This window comes from Dermochelys coriacea, chromosome 23 (genome assembly GCF_009764565.3).
Source record: "Dermochelys coriacea isolate rDerCor1 chromosome 23, rDerCor1.pri.v4, whole genome shotgun sequence".
In the NCBI taxonomy this organism is placed as follows: Eukaryota; Metazoa; Chordata; order Testudines; family Dermochelyidae; genus Dermochelys; species Dermochelys coriacea.
Window position 1 is genome coordinate 3,413,262 of NC_050090.1, and position 13,826 is coordinate 3,427,087.

The 13,826-nt window shown below is 51.9% G+C and overlaps 1 protein-coding gene across 1 annotated transcript; it reads left to right on the top strand.

Annotated features, from left to right (window-relative positions):
• Positions 1-105: 105 nt before the first annotated feature.
• MED29 (mediator complex subunit 29) lies at positions 106-11,752 on the top strand. The gene is made up of 4 exons (XM_038381567.2): positions 106-371; positions 5,635-5,693; positions 7,733-7,817; positions 9,031-11,752. The coding sequence occupies exons 1-4, from the start codon at positions 150-152 to the stop codon at positions 9,256-9,258; spliced, it is 594 nt and encodes a 197-aa protein (XP_038237495.1). The 5' UTR covers positions 106-149; the 3' UTR covers positions 9,259-11,752.
• Positions 11,753-13,826: the final 2,074 nt, after the last annotated feature.

Consider the following 13,826-nt stretch of genomic DNA (forward strand, 5'->3'; position numbering starts at 1 on the left):
TGTGCGGGGAGGCCCGAGGAATGAGGAGGGGCGCGCGCCATGCATGCTGGGAGTTTTAGTCCGGCCGGGCCGGGCCGGGCGCGCGTGGTGCACCCTGGGAATCGTAGTTCGCGGGGCATGCCGGGAGGAAGCTGTAGTTGCTAGGGAAGATGGCGGCCCCCCAGCAGCAGCAGCAGGCCCCGTCTCAGGCCCCGCCACCCGGCCCGCCGCTCACGCTCCAGGCGGGCCCGGGGCCGCAGCCCCAGCTGCAGACCCAGGCGGCCGCGCAGGCCCAAGCCCAGGCCCAGGCCGCCGCGCAGGCGCAGGCGCAGGATTTCGACCCCGTGCAGCGCTACAAGATGCTGATCCCGCAGCTGAAGGAGAGTCTGCAGGTGGGGGCGGGGCCCGGGGAGGGGGCGGGGCCCACCGCTGGAGTTGAGGGGGAAGGGCTAAACGGAAGGGGGTGTGGCCTGAAGGGGTGGGGGTGGAGCTTACGGGGCGGGGGTTGAGGAATATGGGGGAGTGGGTGGGGCATGCTGGGGGGGCGGGGAGGAGATGAGGGGCAGCTGCTGGGGTGGGCAGAGTTAAGGCTGTTTAGTGGGGGTATTCGCTGACGAGCGTGGCGGGGGCCATTTCTGTGTTGCACCGGGTGGGAGCTCGGCGGCGGTGCCCTTTAACCTGCCGCATTGTGCGTTTGATGAAACGGTAACTCAGTATTTACTAGGGGGTATTACAGTCGTGCCTAGAGTCACCCTCACTCAGAGCCGGGCCCTCGTCGTGCCAGGTAGAGCTAGTGAGAGACAGTCTCTGCCCTCCAAGGGCTCCCGGTCCGCCTAGAGAGACAACCGGTAGGAGGAGAGAAGCATCATCCGCTCAATCCAGCAGAACGTGGAGTGAGGCCCAGCGAGGTTAACGCCCTGATGCTGCAGGCATGTGCTTCACCATAAGCCTGGGAATAACCCTGTTGATTCCAATGGCAAGGCTTTTCCTGGGTGCCCAAAATACATGGGGGGGGTGCAGGGGTTGTTTGCCCGATTAGCGCATAAGTATCTTGTCTACAGGCACACAGGACATCTGTAGCAGAGGCGGGAAGAAAATCCAGATTCATTCCAGTGCCTTAACCAGAAAGCCAGCCGCCTTCTTCAATGCTTAGCTAAACAGTTGGTCGTAGCAATCGTTAGCCATTTGGGTCGTTCCTGTGTGGTCAAAAGGGCTTAACAGGCTGAAAGTCCAATGTCAGAACAGACTTAATGTTCCCATTTAATAGGGGGTCTGCCGGTGAGCTGCCTCCACCCCTCTGTTGGTGGGATTTTATTATCATGGATGTTATAAGCCACCAGGAGAACGGCATTCTGTCAACATGTCCGAAAAGTGTAAGACATCGGCTGCGGACCAGAGTCATAAAATATGTGTACTCTAGGGGAAAAAAGAAATACATGTTAAAGAAATATAACATTCAAATTAATAAATGTGATAAATCATTACTGATGAATATAAACAATGACTGATAAGGACTGATTGAGCTATAGATCTTTGCAAACAGTACAGAGGTTACTTGACAAAATTAGGACTTCAAGAATTGTAAAACACAATACCTTTACAGAATACTTATTAATACATTACAATTTTACTTACTCAAGACAACCCTATCACAGATATAGACCACTTTGTATTATATGTTCATTTGGATCATTAGAGTACCACTTATAATAATCTTGTTAGGTCTGTAAACCAGAGCGACTGTAAACATCTGCTTTACCAATGAAGTCATTTCACTTTATGCACAATATACGATGTTGGCATTTTATGTGGAAAGATTCCAGTTATGCCCCTTCTGAGCGACATAGTGTCCATGTTTCACAACTGTACAGCAGTACGGAGAGGATACAGCTCGAATAGATCTGAATTTGGTTGTCGTGCCGAGATTATGTTGATTCCGTATTCGTTGTAAATGACCCATAGCAGACGCTGCAATGCCAATCTGGTGAAGAACCCCCAGGTGAGAGTTGGAGGGACTGGTGATATTGAACCCAAATAGCAAAAGCTGGAGACTGCTTCGGCAGTTTCATTATTCAAAGAGATTGGCGTCACGGGTGGACCTGATCCTAGCTTTTGCATCTTAGTCTTTGACCATGAACATGGAGGCTGACCTTGGCCGACAACCCCTCCGTTTACTGGAGTGCCTCACGAAACCTGTCAGGGCTCTATAATAGGAGAACAACGTCATCAGCAGAGTCCCAGTCTGAGAGCGAGAGATCACCAATTTTAATGCCTATGGATCTGATGGAAGGCTGCATTATGAAATCCACTGCCCAACAAAAGAGTGCAGGGGCCAAGACACAGCCCTGCCTGACACCAGATACTGATTTAAAAGGTGCCGACATCCGATTCCCCAGACATACACAGGCAGTGGTTCTGTTATGCAGCTTGCTAATCAAGTCCAGTAGAGTGGCTGGGACACCTATGCCCTTTAAGGCCTTCCATAGCCCGACTTGGTCAACTGAATCAAACGCAGGTTTAAGATTGACATACACCATGTGCAGGGGCTTCTTGAACTCTCAGCATATCTCCGACAACAAGTGGAGGGCCAAAATGGTGTCTAACGTGGACCTGTTCCCCATAAAGCCTTACTGTTTGGGCCGATGCTTCTGATGTAGCCGGGGCTCCAAATACGCCAGCAGCACGTGCACACACCCATTCCCCGGCACAGACAGCAAGGTGATCGGCCTGTAGCTCTTACATTCGCTGTGCAGACCCTTGCCCTTATAAAGCGAGATCACAATACCAAGGATCCAGGCAAAAGATGGCCAGAAGCCAGCCTGCCTCTCTTTGATATTGACGTTGGAGGCAGTTGTGCCAGAACTGGTTACGCAGTGGAGTGTTCTGTGTTGTAATAATTAAGTGGACTGAGAGTCGGAACAGTCTGTTCCTTATTGCATTGTTTCCCAAGGAGTTGGGTGTGCCCTCTGGAGGGGTATGAAGGACTAGCTGGGGGGTGGGACCTAGAGATCCCTCCCAGTTTTTCTTCAGCTCCTCAATGAGCAGCGGCAGTCAAAAAAGCTAACAACTTTGGGAATCACTAAGAAAGGGATAGATAATAGATTAAAATGTCCCGTTGCCTCATATAAATCCATGGTACACCCACATCTTGAATACTGTGTGCAGATGTGGTCACCCCATCTCAAAAAAGATCTATTGGAACTGGAAAAGGTAAAGAAAAGGACAACGAAAATGACATGAGGGATGGAGCAGCTTCCGTATGAGGAGAGATTAATAGGATTGAGACTTGTCAGCTTGGAAAAGAGATGACTAAGGGGTGTATGATCGAGGTCTATAAAATCATGGCTGGTGTGGACAAAGTAAATAAGGAATTGTGGTTTACTGCTTCTCATAACCCAAGATCTAGGGGTCACCAAATGAAATTAATAGGCAGTGGGCTTAAAACAAGCAAAAGGAAGTATTTCTTCACGCATCGCACAATCAACCTGTGGAACCCTTTGCCAGAGGATGTTGTGAAGGCCAAGACTACAACAGGATCAAAAAGAGCTAGATAAATTCATGGGAGATAGGTCCATCAATGGCTATTAGCCAGGATGGGCAGGGATGGTGTCCCTAGCCTCTGTTTGCCAGAAGCTGAGAATGGGTGACAGGGGATGGATCACTTGATGATTCCCTGTTCTGTTCATTCCCTCTGGAGCACCTGGCATTGGCCACTGTCGGAAGACAGGATACTGGGCTAGATGGACCTTTGGTCTGACCCAGTATGGCTGTTCTTATGTTTAATTGAACAAAGTAAGTCTCTAGCTGCTCCGGTTGCTGAAAAACCCTTCAGAACAGGAAGCAAGTGCAACCAATTTAATGAAGTCCACATGAGTCTGCAGAAAGCCTGAACCAATTGCTTTGTGATGGTGGGTTGAGCGAATGACTGGTGTGGAGAAAGTGACTAGGGAGGGCAATGTTGGTTTTTTGCCTTCTCATAACACAAGAACCAGGGGTCGCCCGATGAAATGAATGGGCAGCAAAAACAAACAAAAGGAAGTATTTCTTCACCCAACGCAGAGTCAGCCTGTGGAACTCATTGCCATAGGATCCTTGAAGACCCAAAGCAGAACTGGTTTCAAAAAAGAATTAGACAAGTTCATGGAGAATAGATCCATCAATGGCCATTAGCTAAGATGGTGAGAGACACAGCCTCATGCTCCGGGTGTCCCTAAACTGCCAGAAGCTGGGATTGGACGACAGGGGGTGGATCACTCAATGATTGCCCTGTTCTGTTCTTTCCCCCTAAAGCATCTGGCATTGGCCACTGTTAGTAGACAGGATACTGGGCTAGCTGGACCATTCGTCTGGCCATTCTTATGTGGGTGACCTGCCCTGTTAATATCAGTGGCTACTGTCTCTGGTGCTAAGGGGTGTCCTTTAAAACTGCCCATCGGCAACTTCTCCTGCTTTGAGTGAGAAAATGGAGGCTCATTTTATGAAGCTCTATCCTGTGTATTGGCATTGAACAACGAGATTGAAAGGGGAGGGTTGAGGTAGCTATTGCTTGCCTAACCAGAGCCTCTGCATGGGAAAACACTCCATGTCACGTTTCAGTTTCCAGGCTTAATCAACATATAGAGAATGGATTTTTTTAAAACTAAAACCTACCTTGAGATTTCACATCCGTTTTTCAGCCCCTGTCTGAGTCAGGGAATTCGTTGCCCAGAATGATGGGGCTTCTTAAAAAAAAGCATTTTTTTAAAAACAAAATATTTACTTTTAAAATAAAGTGAGTCACCCTTCTCCAAAAATAGAAACTCAGGAGAATGAAACCAGTGCAGAATCTGTGTGTCATGTCATAAGCCACTTGAGACTGAGATTCTGGTAAATGACTCAGCTCTGGGTTAGATAATAATGTCAACATCTCAGAAACTGCAACGTTCAGATAAAATGGAACAGAACTTTAATCCAAATTCCTCTTGTCAGTATGCCATCTGATCTGATTTGACTCAGCAAATTTGTGGATTAAATTTGGTTCCAGTTCCTGTTAGTCTTTCCTGATATAGAGACCCTAGCTGTAAATTGCATTAAGAAATCCACAAGAGTGGTATTGTTCATATGGTTCCTGCGTGACGGTGTCTTGCTTTTTCAAACAAGGAGATGGATATTGACCACCTGGATGGGGGAGTGAGGTTTAATTATTGTTCGTAAAATGCTTTGATTGGGGTCTAGTGGTTAAAGGAGTCCTGACCCCCAGCTGCCTGCTCTGTTTCTGGCTTTGGGGGGGAGTGGTGGCTAGTAGTTAAAGCAGCGGACTTTGGCAGTTCAGTCCTTTTCACAGCTCTGGAATGGGTGACCTTTTGTGAATGGCTTCATGGCTCTGTGCCTCAGTTTCCCCATCTGTAAGATGGGGAACTTAACACCAGCACACAGTTGTCATTTGCTTTGAGATCCCAGAGGACCGCAATACAGTGTGGTGTTTAATATTTATGGCTGTTTCCTGCCAAAGCCAGGATTCTTGTGACGGCTGCGAGGGTCCCAAACACGGCCTCTCCGGGCACAGATGGCATCAAGTTCCAACTCCATTCCCAAAGCTAGTCAAGCAAAGGAGGGAGTGCCGGCACCTATCGCTTACCTTGCAGCGTCTGACTCTTGCTTTCTCTCGCACTCCAGAACCTGATGAAAATCGCGGCTCAGAATCTCGTCCAGAACACGAACATCGATAACGGGCAGTGAGTATTCTCTCCCCTCCTCCCCGGGCAGGGCTATCTTCTAACTCAGGAGCCAGAAGGCTTTCACCCGTGTCTTAAACTTCTCAGCATCAAAGGACACTGCCGGTCACTCTCCCTGGTGTAAAGCAGGAGTGACTCCAGTGCAATTCATGGGGCCATCTCGAGATAGAGCTAGTCACTCACCCCAGCCTGTTGTGTCAGTGAGATCAGAGCCACGCCTGCTTTTGGTGCCTTTCTGGAGCCCATGTTGTTTGGTACCTAGCAACCAAACTTCCCGAAGTGGCCGTGGATGGCAGGCTCACCTGGTTCTGGGCACCCAATGGCTCCTGTCGGTACTGTCTGGGAGAATGAAGCCCTGGGTGATTTGAATAGGGTGCCCCAAATCAGTGCTGATTCGATCCCAGCGCAACTGAGTAATGGGCAAATGCCACCCCCGCCTGACAACCGCTGGGGGGAGCCCACGTGAAAGGAGTTGGCTGGGTCTAGTTGGAATGGGCATCCACATGGCCAAAACCCACTCTCCCCTCCGGCACTTCAGCCCCATCGTGGGCAGGTGTTACAGAGAGGCCAGGGACTGAATGGGGGACAGCGACTGAGCTCCCCCTGCTAAAGAGGTAACCCTCTGGGGTCGGGGAGGCATATTGTTGGGAGTGTGGAAGAGGGGAGAGTTTGCCCTGCAGCTGTCCCTTTTGTAGGGGTCACCCCAAGACTCATGAATGTGTCCCCTTTAAAGATGGGGTGGGCTACACCCACTTTCCGGCCCAATTTACCATCCTCTCTGTTTCTCTCCCTGCCTGCTCCGCTGGAGACTCTGCCCCTTGTGTGTCCGCTTGCCCCACCCCCTTTACTGTAAATCTTCTGGAATCCGGCGGCATCGCCCCATCTCAGTTGGGATCCCCAGCATCTTGCTGTGCATTGGTGGGGGGCCAATGTTCCCCAGGGGTACCCAGGGTTGGGAGGCACCTCAGCACCACCTGCCCTTAGAGTGAAGCAGCTTGTCTGGCCTTGCTGTGCCTCAGCTCCTTGAATCCACCAGCTTCTGGCAGCACAAGCCCCGTGCTCCTCGCGCTCTCTGGAGCAGCAGACATATGCCAACCCCCAAGTCCACGGCATGTCCCCTGGGGTGCCCAGGACACTCCCAGAATCCCAGGCCTGTTGTTCCCACAGGAACCATGCTCATAAAATGCAATTCAGGCCCAGCACTTCGCTCAACACCGCCTCGCCGCTCTCTTGTTAGGGAAAGCGAGAAGAAGTTTATCATCAAAGCTCAGAGGAGGTTGGAAACACGGATACATAGCAAACAAAATCTTAACGCGCTTCAGACAGTCTAAACTCAACAGGTTAAACCTTCTGTCTCCAAAAGTTCGATCTCCCTTGAAGTTCTCTGCAGCGTTTTCAACCAAGCTGCCAGAAAAGGCCCCTTTTCATGGAACAAAACTGCCATCCTTTTTCTTCCTTGGTGAAGGGTGCCTTCCCTCCCCTGGCTCTCTTTCTCTTCCTGTTAAATCCCCACAAGCCAGTGATGGGAGGACCACTGTGACTGGGACTCTGCACAATTTACCTGTCAACAGATGGATGGATAGAGAGGGCCTGTCTGAGAGGAAACCTGATTTTCACCTTTGCTGGTGACCAATACCTTGAGCCAGACTTGAAGAATGTATTTGGAGTAGCTATAGATGCATAGAATCTGCATGTACATTTTCCCAATGATATTGCTGAGCTCTGAGACACCGGCTTTCATTTGCGAGCTCATGTGATGCCCTTTCCTGAACCAGACTCAAGAAATAATTGTAACCCTTCTGCACTCCTTTCTCAGTTGACATTGAGGTTTGTGGGTCACAGGGGAGACTCCCAGCGTGGGGTCCAGGAGTCCCAGCAGAGGATCAGCCCCATTCTGTCTGCCCTCTCTTGTGGGGCCTAATCCCTGACCAGGGAGGTGCTGTGGTTTGGGTCTGCCTGCCTTCCCTGGAGCAGATGCCTCGGTGTGCAGCCGTTCCTGCAGTACCATGGCTGCCGCATCACGGTACCTGTTATTTCAGGAAGAGCAACGATGGGGTGGTGCAGCGTTTCGACAAGAGCCTGGAGGAGTTCTACGCCCTGTGCGACCAGCTGGAGCTATGTCTGGTGAGTTAGCTCCTTATCGTCAGTGCTTCATGGGAGTTGTAGTTTTGATGGTGTCATGTCCCCCATTCTCCTCCATAGGCTGGGGTCCCCAGCTGGACTTAGTGTCCCATGATGCACCCACGAGGCAATTGCATCACTGCAGTTGTTGGCTGTGGGGCAACATGGGAGATGGAGGCTGTCCGGAAAACCCAGCCGATAGAGAAGGAGGCTATGAAGCAACCAAACAGTGTCTCTCATGTTGCCCGCTACTGCAGTGATGCAATCACCTCCCGCCACGAGACATGGTGTCTTATGGGAGATGTAGTCCTACCCCGTCTGAAATGTTTCAAATGTTTTTTAGTCCAAACGGCTGTCTGAAAATTTCCTTTAATTTTACTAAAAAACTGCTTTGTTTGACCCAAGACTAACCTTTTTTAGTTCTTGATTTTCTGAAATTAAAAAACAAACAAAAAAAAAACACCTTCATTTTTGGTTTGACCTACATTTTATTTTATTTTATTATTTTATTTCTCAGAATTGCCAGAGAGCCAAAAAATCTGTTATTTGCCCTGCTCTGACTATGGGGCTCTGTCTCCCTGCCGTAGCTGGGTCACGCAGAGCAGTTCGAGCTACGGTCTCCAGGCTAATGGTCCTTTTAGTTCAGACAGTGGAGTCTTTACTGTTAGTTCTAGGCATTGTAGGTTTGGTCCCTGCAGGGGACCCAGCCATGGGCATCATTACAGGTCCCTTTAGGGAGTATCGATCTCAGTCATTGACACAGGGGTCTGCAGCTATAAACAAAGACATGGGTCCTGCCCTGGCAAGTTCAGCAGGGAGACTGAGCTCTCTGCCCTCTACTGAAGGGGGCCTTTTCTGGGGCAGCGGGACAAAGTGGCCTCAAGGGATGGGGGGCATTGTGGGGATTGCTGGGAGAGGTGGCTTTGAAGGAAGAAGAGCGTCTGTCAGGAGATGATGTGGTAGGATGTCCCAGGCATAGGGAGTAGGGTGATGGGAGGGCTAAGAGCAAGGGGAAGGGAGGGGGTGAGAGCTGTGGGGCTTGGAGAAATGAGCACAGATGCACTGTGGGTACAGGCAAGAGTGTGAATGCAAAGAGGCTAAATGTGGTGTTGATCTGTCCAGGGGCAGGTTAGAGGCTAGAGGGAAGATAGTTCTGCCCAAGGCCGGAGGGCAAGTGGCCGTACCCCATGTGTTAACTGTTTCCCTCCCCTTCCAGCGGCTTGCCTATGAATGCCTGTCACAGAGCTTCGACAGCACCAAGCATTCCCCCAACCTGGTGCCGACAGCCACCAAACCCGATGCGGTGCAGACTGAGAGCCTGCCCTACACCCAATACCTGAGCATGATCAAATCCCAGATCTCCTGCGCCAAGGACATCCACAATGCCCTGCTGGAGTGCTCCAACAAGATCACTGGCAAGATCCCCGCCCAAGGGGGGCCGTAGCCCGCGGCGCTGGCACAGTTGTTGCTCCTGCTCTGCGACAGGCATGGTTTGAAGGAGACTTGGATCGTTTCCAGGCCGGCGCTGTGTCAGACGGTGAAACTTTACAAACTTGCACCTGACCCATGGCCTGTCTCATGTCCTCTGAATTCCCTGCGTGGGTGGATGGTCTCGTCTGTATGGAGAGTGAAACAAATGTTCCTGGTCTGCTTCTTCCTCCCCTCTCATTCTTCTCTAACTCCCTCTGGTCTTACTCCTTCCTCTCGCCCAGGCCTGATCCTCAGCTGCCATCAGTCATCAGGCCTTCGCCAACCTCACTGTTGCTATGCTAGTCTATGCCACCCGATGTCTTGGCCCACATACATTCAGAACACATTAGCCCTGCTAAAACTGACTGACCCGGCATGCGATCACTTGCTGAGTCTGCCATGCCAGGGCCTAAGCACCCTCCACTCCCCTTTAACTTCAGGAGGGGTCGAGGAGACCTTAGATTGAGCTGCTAATGAAGTGAGGAGGATCAGACAGAATCTTTCTCTGCCATCAAATTAAAACCTCCCCCAACCCCAGGTGAATGGGCTGGATTGTAGCTTTCCAGGTTGGTGGGTGTATTATTTATTCTTTTTATACAGTAACCATTTCAGAGAAATGCCATTGAGTTAAAACAACCCCAGGTGTTAACTTCCTCCCGCCATCACACTGCCTTTACCCCATTGTAACCTTTCTGTCCTTTGAGACATTTCTCTCCTGACCAGCATGGAGCGAGAGGGGAGCTGGGCTCCGGTTCATTTAAAGCTCATTTATGATAGCTCCTGTGATTGTTTAAAACAGAGGGCTGGACTGTGATTCCATTCACACCAACGCAGAGCAGAAGTAATGAACAGAATTATCTCTGCGTCAGACTGGCATAAAACCTAAAGGAGAATCAGTTCCAAAGAGTGAATTAAAGCAGAACAACTTTGATTCAGTTTGTTTCCCTCTATTTGTCAGACTCAATCTTGCCTGGTCAGTTTCACTTTCCATTTCTGATCAGTTTCACCTCTCTCCCTTCCCCATTTGCTCCAGGGATCTGAATTTTACTCCTGGGGGAATTCTGCATCAATTAACATGTGCAGAATTCCTGTTCCCCACAGAATTTTTTTGTTTCCCCGCAGAACAATAGATTCTGAAAGGGAAGCCACAAGGGGGGGGGGTCACATGCCCCTCCTTGGCAGCGGTCCCAAGTGGGCACATGGGAGCAGCTGGGAGAGATGTAAATCACTGCTGCGGGGCTGGGCGTGCAGGCAAGACACTGACTCTATCGCGATGCACCCAGCGGGGAGGGGCAGGGCACCGGGGTGTTTGTGGGTAAGGCCTGGCCCTTGCTTTGTGTCAGGGTTGGGTGGAGGGGGGAGGGTTGCAGGGTGATCCCCCACCTCCGTGCAGCCTCAGTGTGTGCCCCTTGCTGCACATGCCCTGCAGAGGCTGACGCAAGCAGCTGTGGGAAGCTGCAAGGAGCCTTGGCTGGGGCACCATTAAAGGAGGGCGGGGGGGCACCTGCCCCCCCCGCCAAGTTTCACACCGGCGGTCAGCTCGCGGCGCACGCCCCAGTTCCGGGCGGAGCTCTTACCTGCAGCGCCACACAGGCAGGTCCCTCCTCCAGGACCTGGAATTCTCTGGCTGTGACTCCCATGGTCCGTTTCCTCCACTGCCCTAGGGCTTCTGGGGGTGGGGCAGGCAAGAAAGAGGGTGGGAGGGGGGAGCACAAGTCCCCAGAGGTGGGGGGTGGGGAGAAGAAGCAGAGGGAGCACAGGGCTCCCAGTTGCCGGGAGGCTGTTGGAGCCTGGCGGGGCCAGTGGGGTGGGAAGGGGGAGTCAGTCTCCAGGGGAAGAGAGAGGTGAGGGCATAGGGCTGTGCCCTGAGGGAGGGGGGCAGTGAGCATGGGCGGAGCAGTTGAGGGGGCACAGTCCCTGTGGCAAGGATCCTGAGGGGAAGGGAGCTGAAGAAGGGTGGGGGGCTAGGAGCAGCTAAGTTTTGGGATTTGTTCTCAGAGAATCAGGGAGCACCTTCACCTCCCCCTGGGAAGAGGCTGGGGACAGACCCCCCCTAAGACGATGCCTTCACTCAGCTGACTCATTTGCTCTCTGCCTTCCTCCCCATCTCTCCTACTTCAGGGTAACTTAGACCTTGGTCCTGCAGTGAGGATCCATGTGGGTGCAGGGGTTTCTTTAACTCTGCTCCTGGGGGAATCTTTTTTGTGCCCTGTATTGTTACAGACATACTTCCCGACAGGGATTGTGAAATAAATTCCCCAAATAATTGAAACCGGCAGGATTATATTGTTATTTTGAGGAATAAAATATGCAGAATTTTAACAGATTGTGGTGCAGCATTTTTCATTTTTGGATGCAGAATTCCCACAGGAGCTGAATTTGGGCTCCTCAAATTACAAAGTGCGGTTTAGAATTTAAATTCAGAAGGACAATGAGTTTCACACACGCTTTGGGCCATTTTTTTTTTTTTTTTAAAGAAATCAAACTTTTCCTATTCGGGTTTTTCTAAAACTTTTTTTGTATTCAACCATAAAGTGTATTTGACAGCGGGCCGCCTTCGAAGCCCCGAGGAGTAAATCCACAGCCTCCCATTGAAAGCAACAGGCACGTGGTGGATTTACTCTGGCACTTAACAGATCGGAACCCAGCCTGCAGGTTTTTTGGTATCGTCGTTCTAATAAAAGCTCTGACCTGTCTCTTTGCAATGGTGTGAGGTTTAGTTTCTAAAAGCTGATGCATAATGCTGCTTCTCTCATTCTGCTCTGTCACTGCTGGGGGCAGAGCCCCAGCCTAGTACCCTTCCTTGAAATGTGGGACTGTAGTCCGGCTGCCCTAGGCCCTGGAAAACCAGGGGTGAACTTTCCCACGCACACTCCCCTGGAGTTCCACCTACCCAGGTGTGCTTTGGTTCACAGTTTAACCCCGTGGGGAGCACATGGCCCATAAAGCAATGGATTTTGCACCTGACGACAGTCTGCAGAGGGCAGGAGGGGCCTGTCTGCCTGAGAAGGTGATTGTCTATCCCACAATAGTCATATCCTGAAAAGGGGGATATGAGCATAGAGTTGCGGGGCAGGGAGAGCAAAGGTGACTGTGGTTAAGAAACTCCATTGCAGCAGCTTGAGGGCTAGATCTTCAAAGGTATTTAGGACCTTAACTGCCACTGTCATCAGTAGGAGTTAAGCACCTATCTTACTCTGAGGATCAACTCCCACCGGTCGAGGGCTGAAATACCTTTGGAGGATTTCAGCCCATGTTCCTTGCTTGGCAGGCCATTTGTGCAGCCAGCCAATCCTGCGTTCTCCAAAAGGACGCAGCTCTGGGGCCCTTAATGAGGGATGGAGGGAGGAAGGAGTCTCCCCTGGTAATGAGGGCTTGGGGAAAAATCCACCCACCAACCCCAGCGCCCCTCGTCTTTAGCTGCAGCTGGTGCTTTCTGGGAATCTGGCCCAGAGCCGCTCACATTCAGCTCCCGAAAATCAGCAGCTGCTTTAGAAAACGCTGCCCTCAGCCTGCTCCAGGAAGTGGGCGCGGGCTAGCCCAAGTGGGCCCTGCGGCTAGGGACAATCGGGGATTGGGTCCAGAGTTTAATTAGCTAAGCCATACTCTTAACAAGCCCGGGACCTGGATCCCTTTGTGGATCTGCTGTAACAAGGGTGCATTTCAGTCCTCCCTGCCCCGCTGGAGGGAGATGAGTCTCCTTGGGGCGATTGCCCCTGGCTTTTGGCCAGCAGTCACCCAGTCCCCAGCCGGCCGTGCTCGGTCCAGGGTCTTCGACACTCTTCCTGTCCACTGGTGCCAAGGCCCCCAGCTTCCTGCCCATTCACAGAAGCTGGTCTGCCAGAACTAGGCAGGATCAACTGGGTTTGGGCTTCCTGGAGCACAGAGATGCAAGAGAAGGTTGTGGGACCCATGCCCAGGTAAAGTAGGGGGGTTGGTGATCTGCTCCCTAAGGGGCAGAGAACAGCCACGGTGCAGTGCACTCTGGCCATGCCCCCGATCCACCCCCTCTGGGCCCTGGGGGGCAGAGAATAGCCGCATCTCAGTGCGCTCTGGCCATGCCCTCAATTCGCCCCCTATGCTGGGACCCGTATGCCCAGCTCCACGCTGGCTGGGGAGGTTCCCTGCACGGGTGAGAGTCTCAGGAGGCCGTTTCCACCCATGTTGAAGGCCCCTGTGCTGCTGGATCCCCTCCCTGCGGCTTGGCAGGGCCCTGGGTGGCTTTGGCTGACGTCTTTGTTCCTTGACCTCGAGCTTCAGAGCGACACGACCGGGAAGCTGGGCTTCGAGGAGTTCAAGTATTTGTGGGGGAACGTCAAGAAGTGGCAGGTAGAGAGATGGGGGGGAGGGGGGCGGTTATCACGTGTGGCTGAGACCCGACCGTACCCCCCCCCGGATGTGGGAACAGGAGGGGGAACGAGAGACCTTGGGGCTCCCAGTCTTGGGGGGGCCTTTTCAAAAGCGCTGGACTCCAAGGAGCCTTCCCGGCTGGAACTGACGTGCGTTACTTTCAGCCCGGCGTGTCGGGGGGGGGGGGAGCCT

Coding starts and splice junctions, on each gene's coding strand:
- MED29 (XM_038381567.2), top strand. CDS start 150: ATGGCGGCCCCCCAGCAGCAGCAGCAGGCCCCGTCTCAGGCCCCGCCA. Junction 372..5,634: donor AGCTGAAGGAGAGTCTGCAG/GTGGGGGCGGGG, acceptor CTCGCACTCCAG/AACCTGATGAAAATCGCGGC. Junction 5,694..7,732: donor ACGAACATCGATAACGGGCA/GTGAGTATTCTC, acceptor CTGTTATTTCAG/GAAGAGCAACGATGGGGTGG.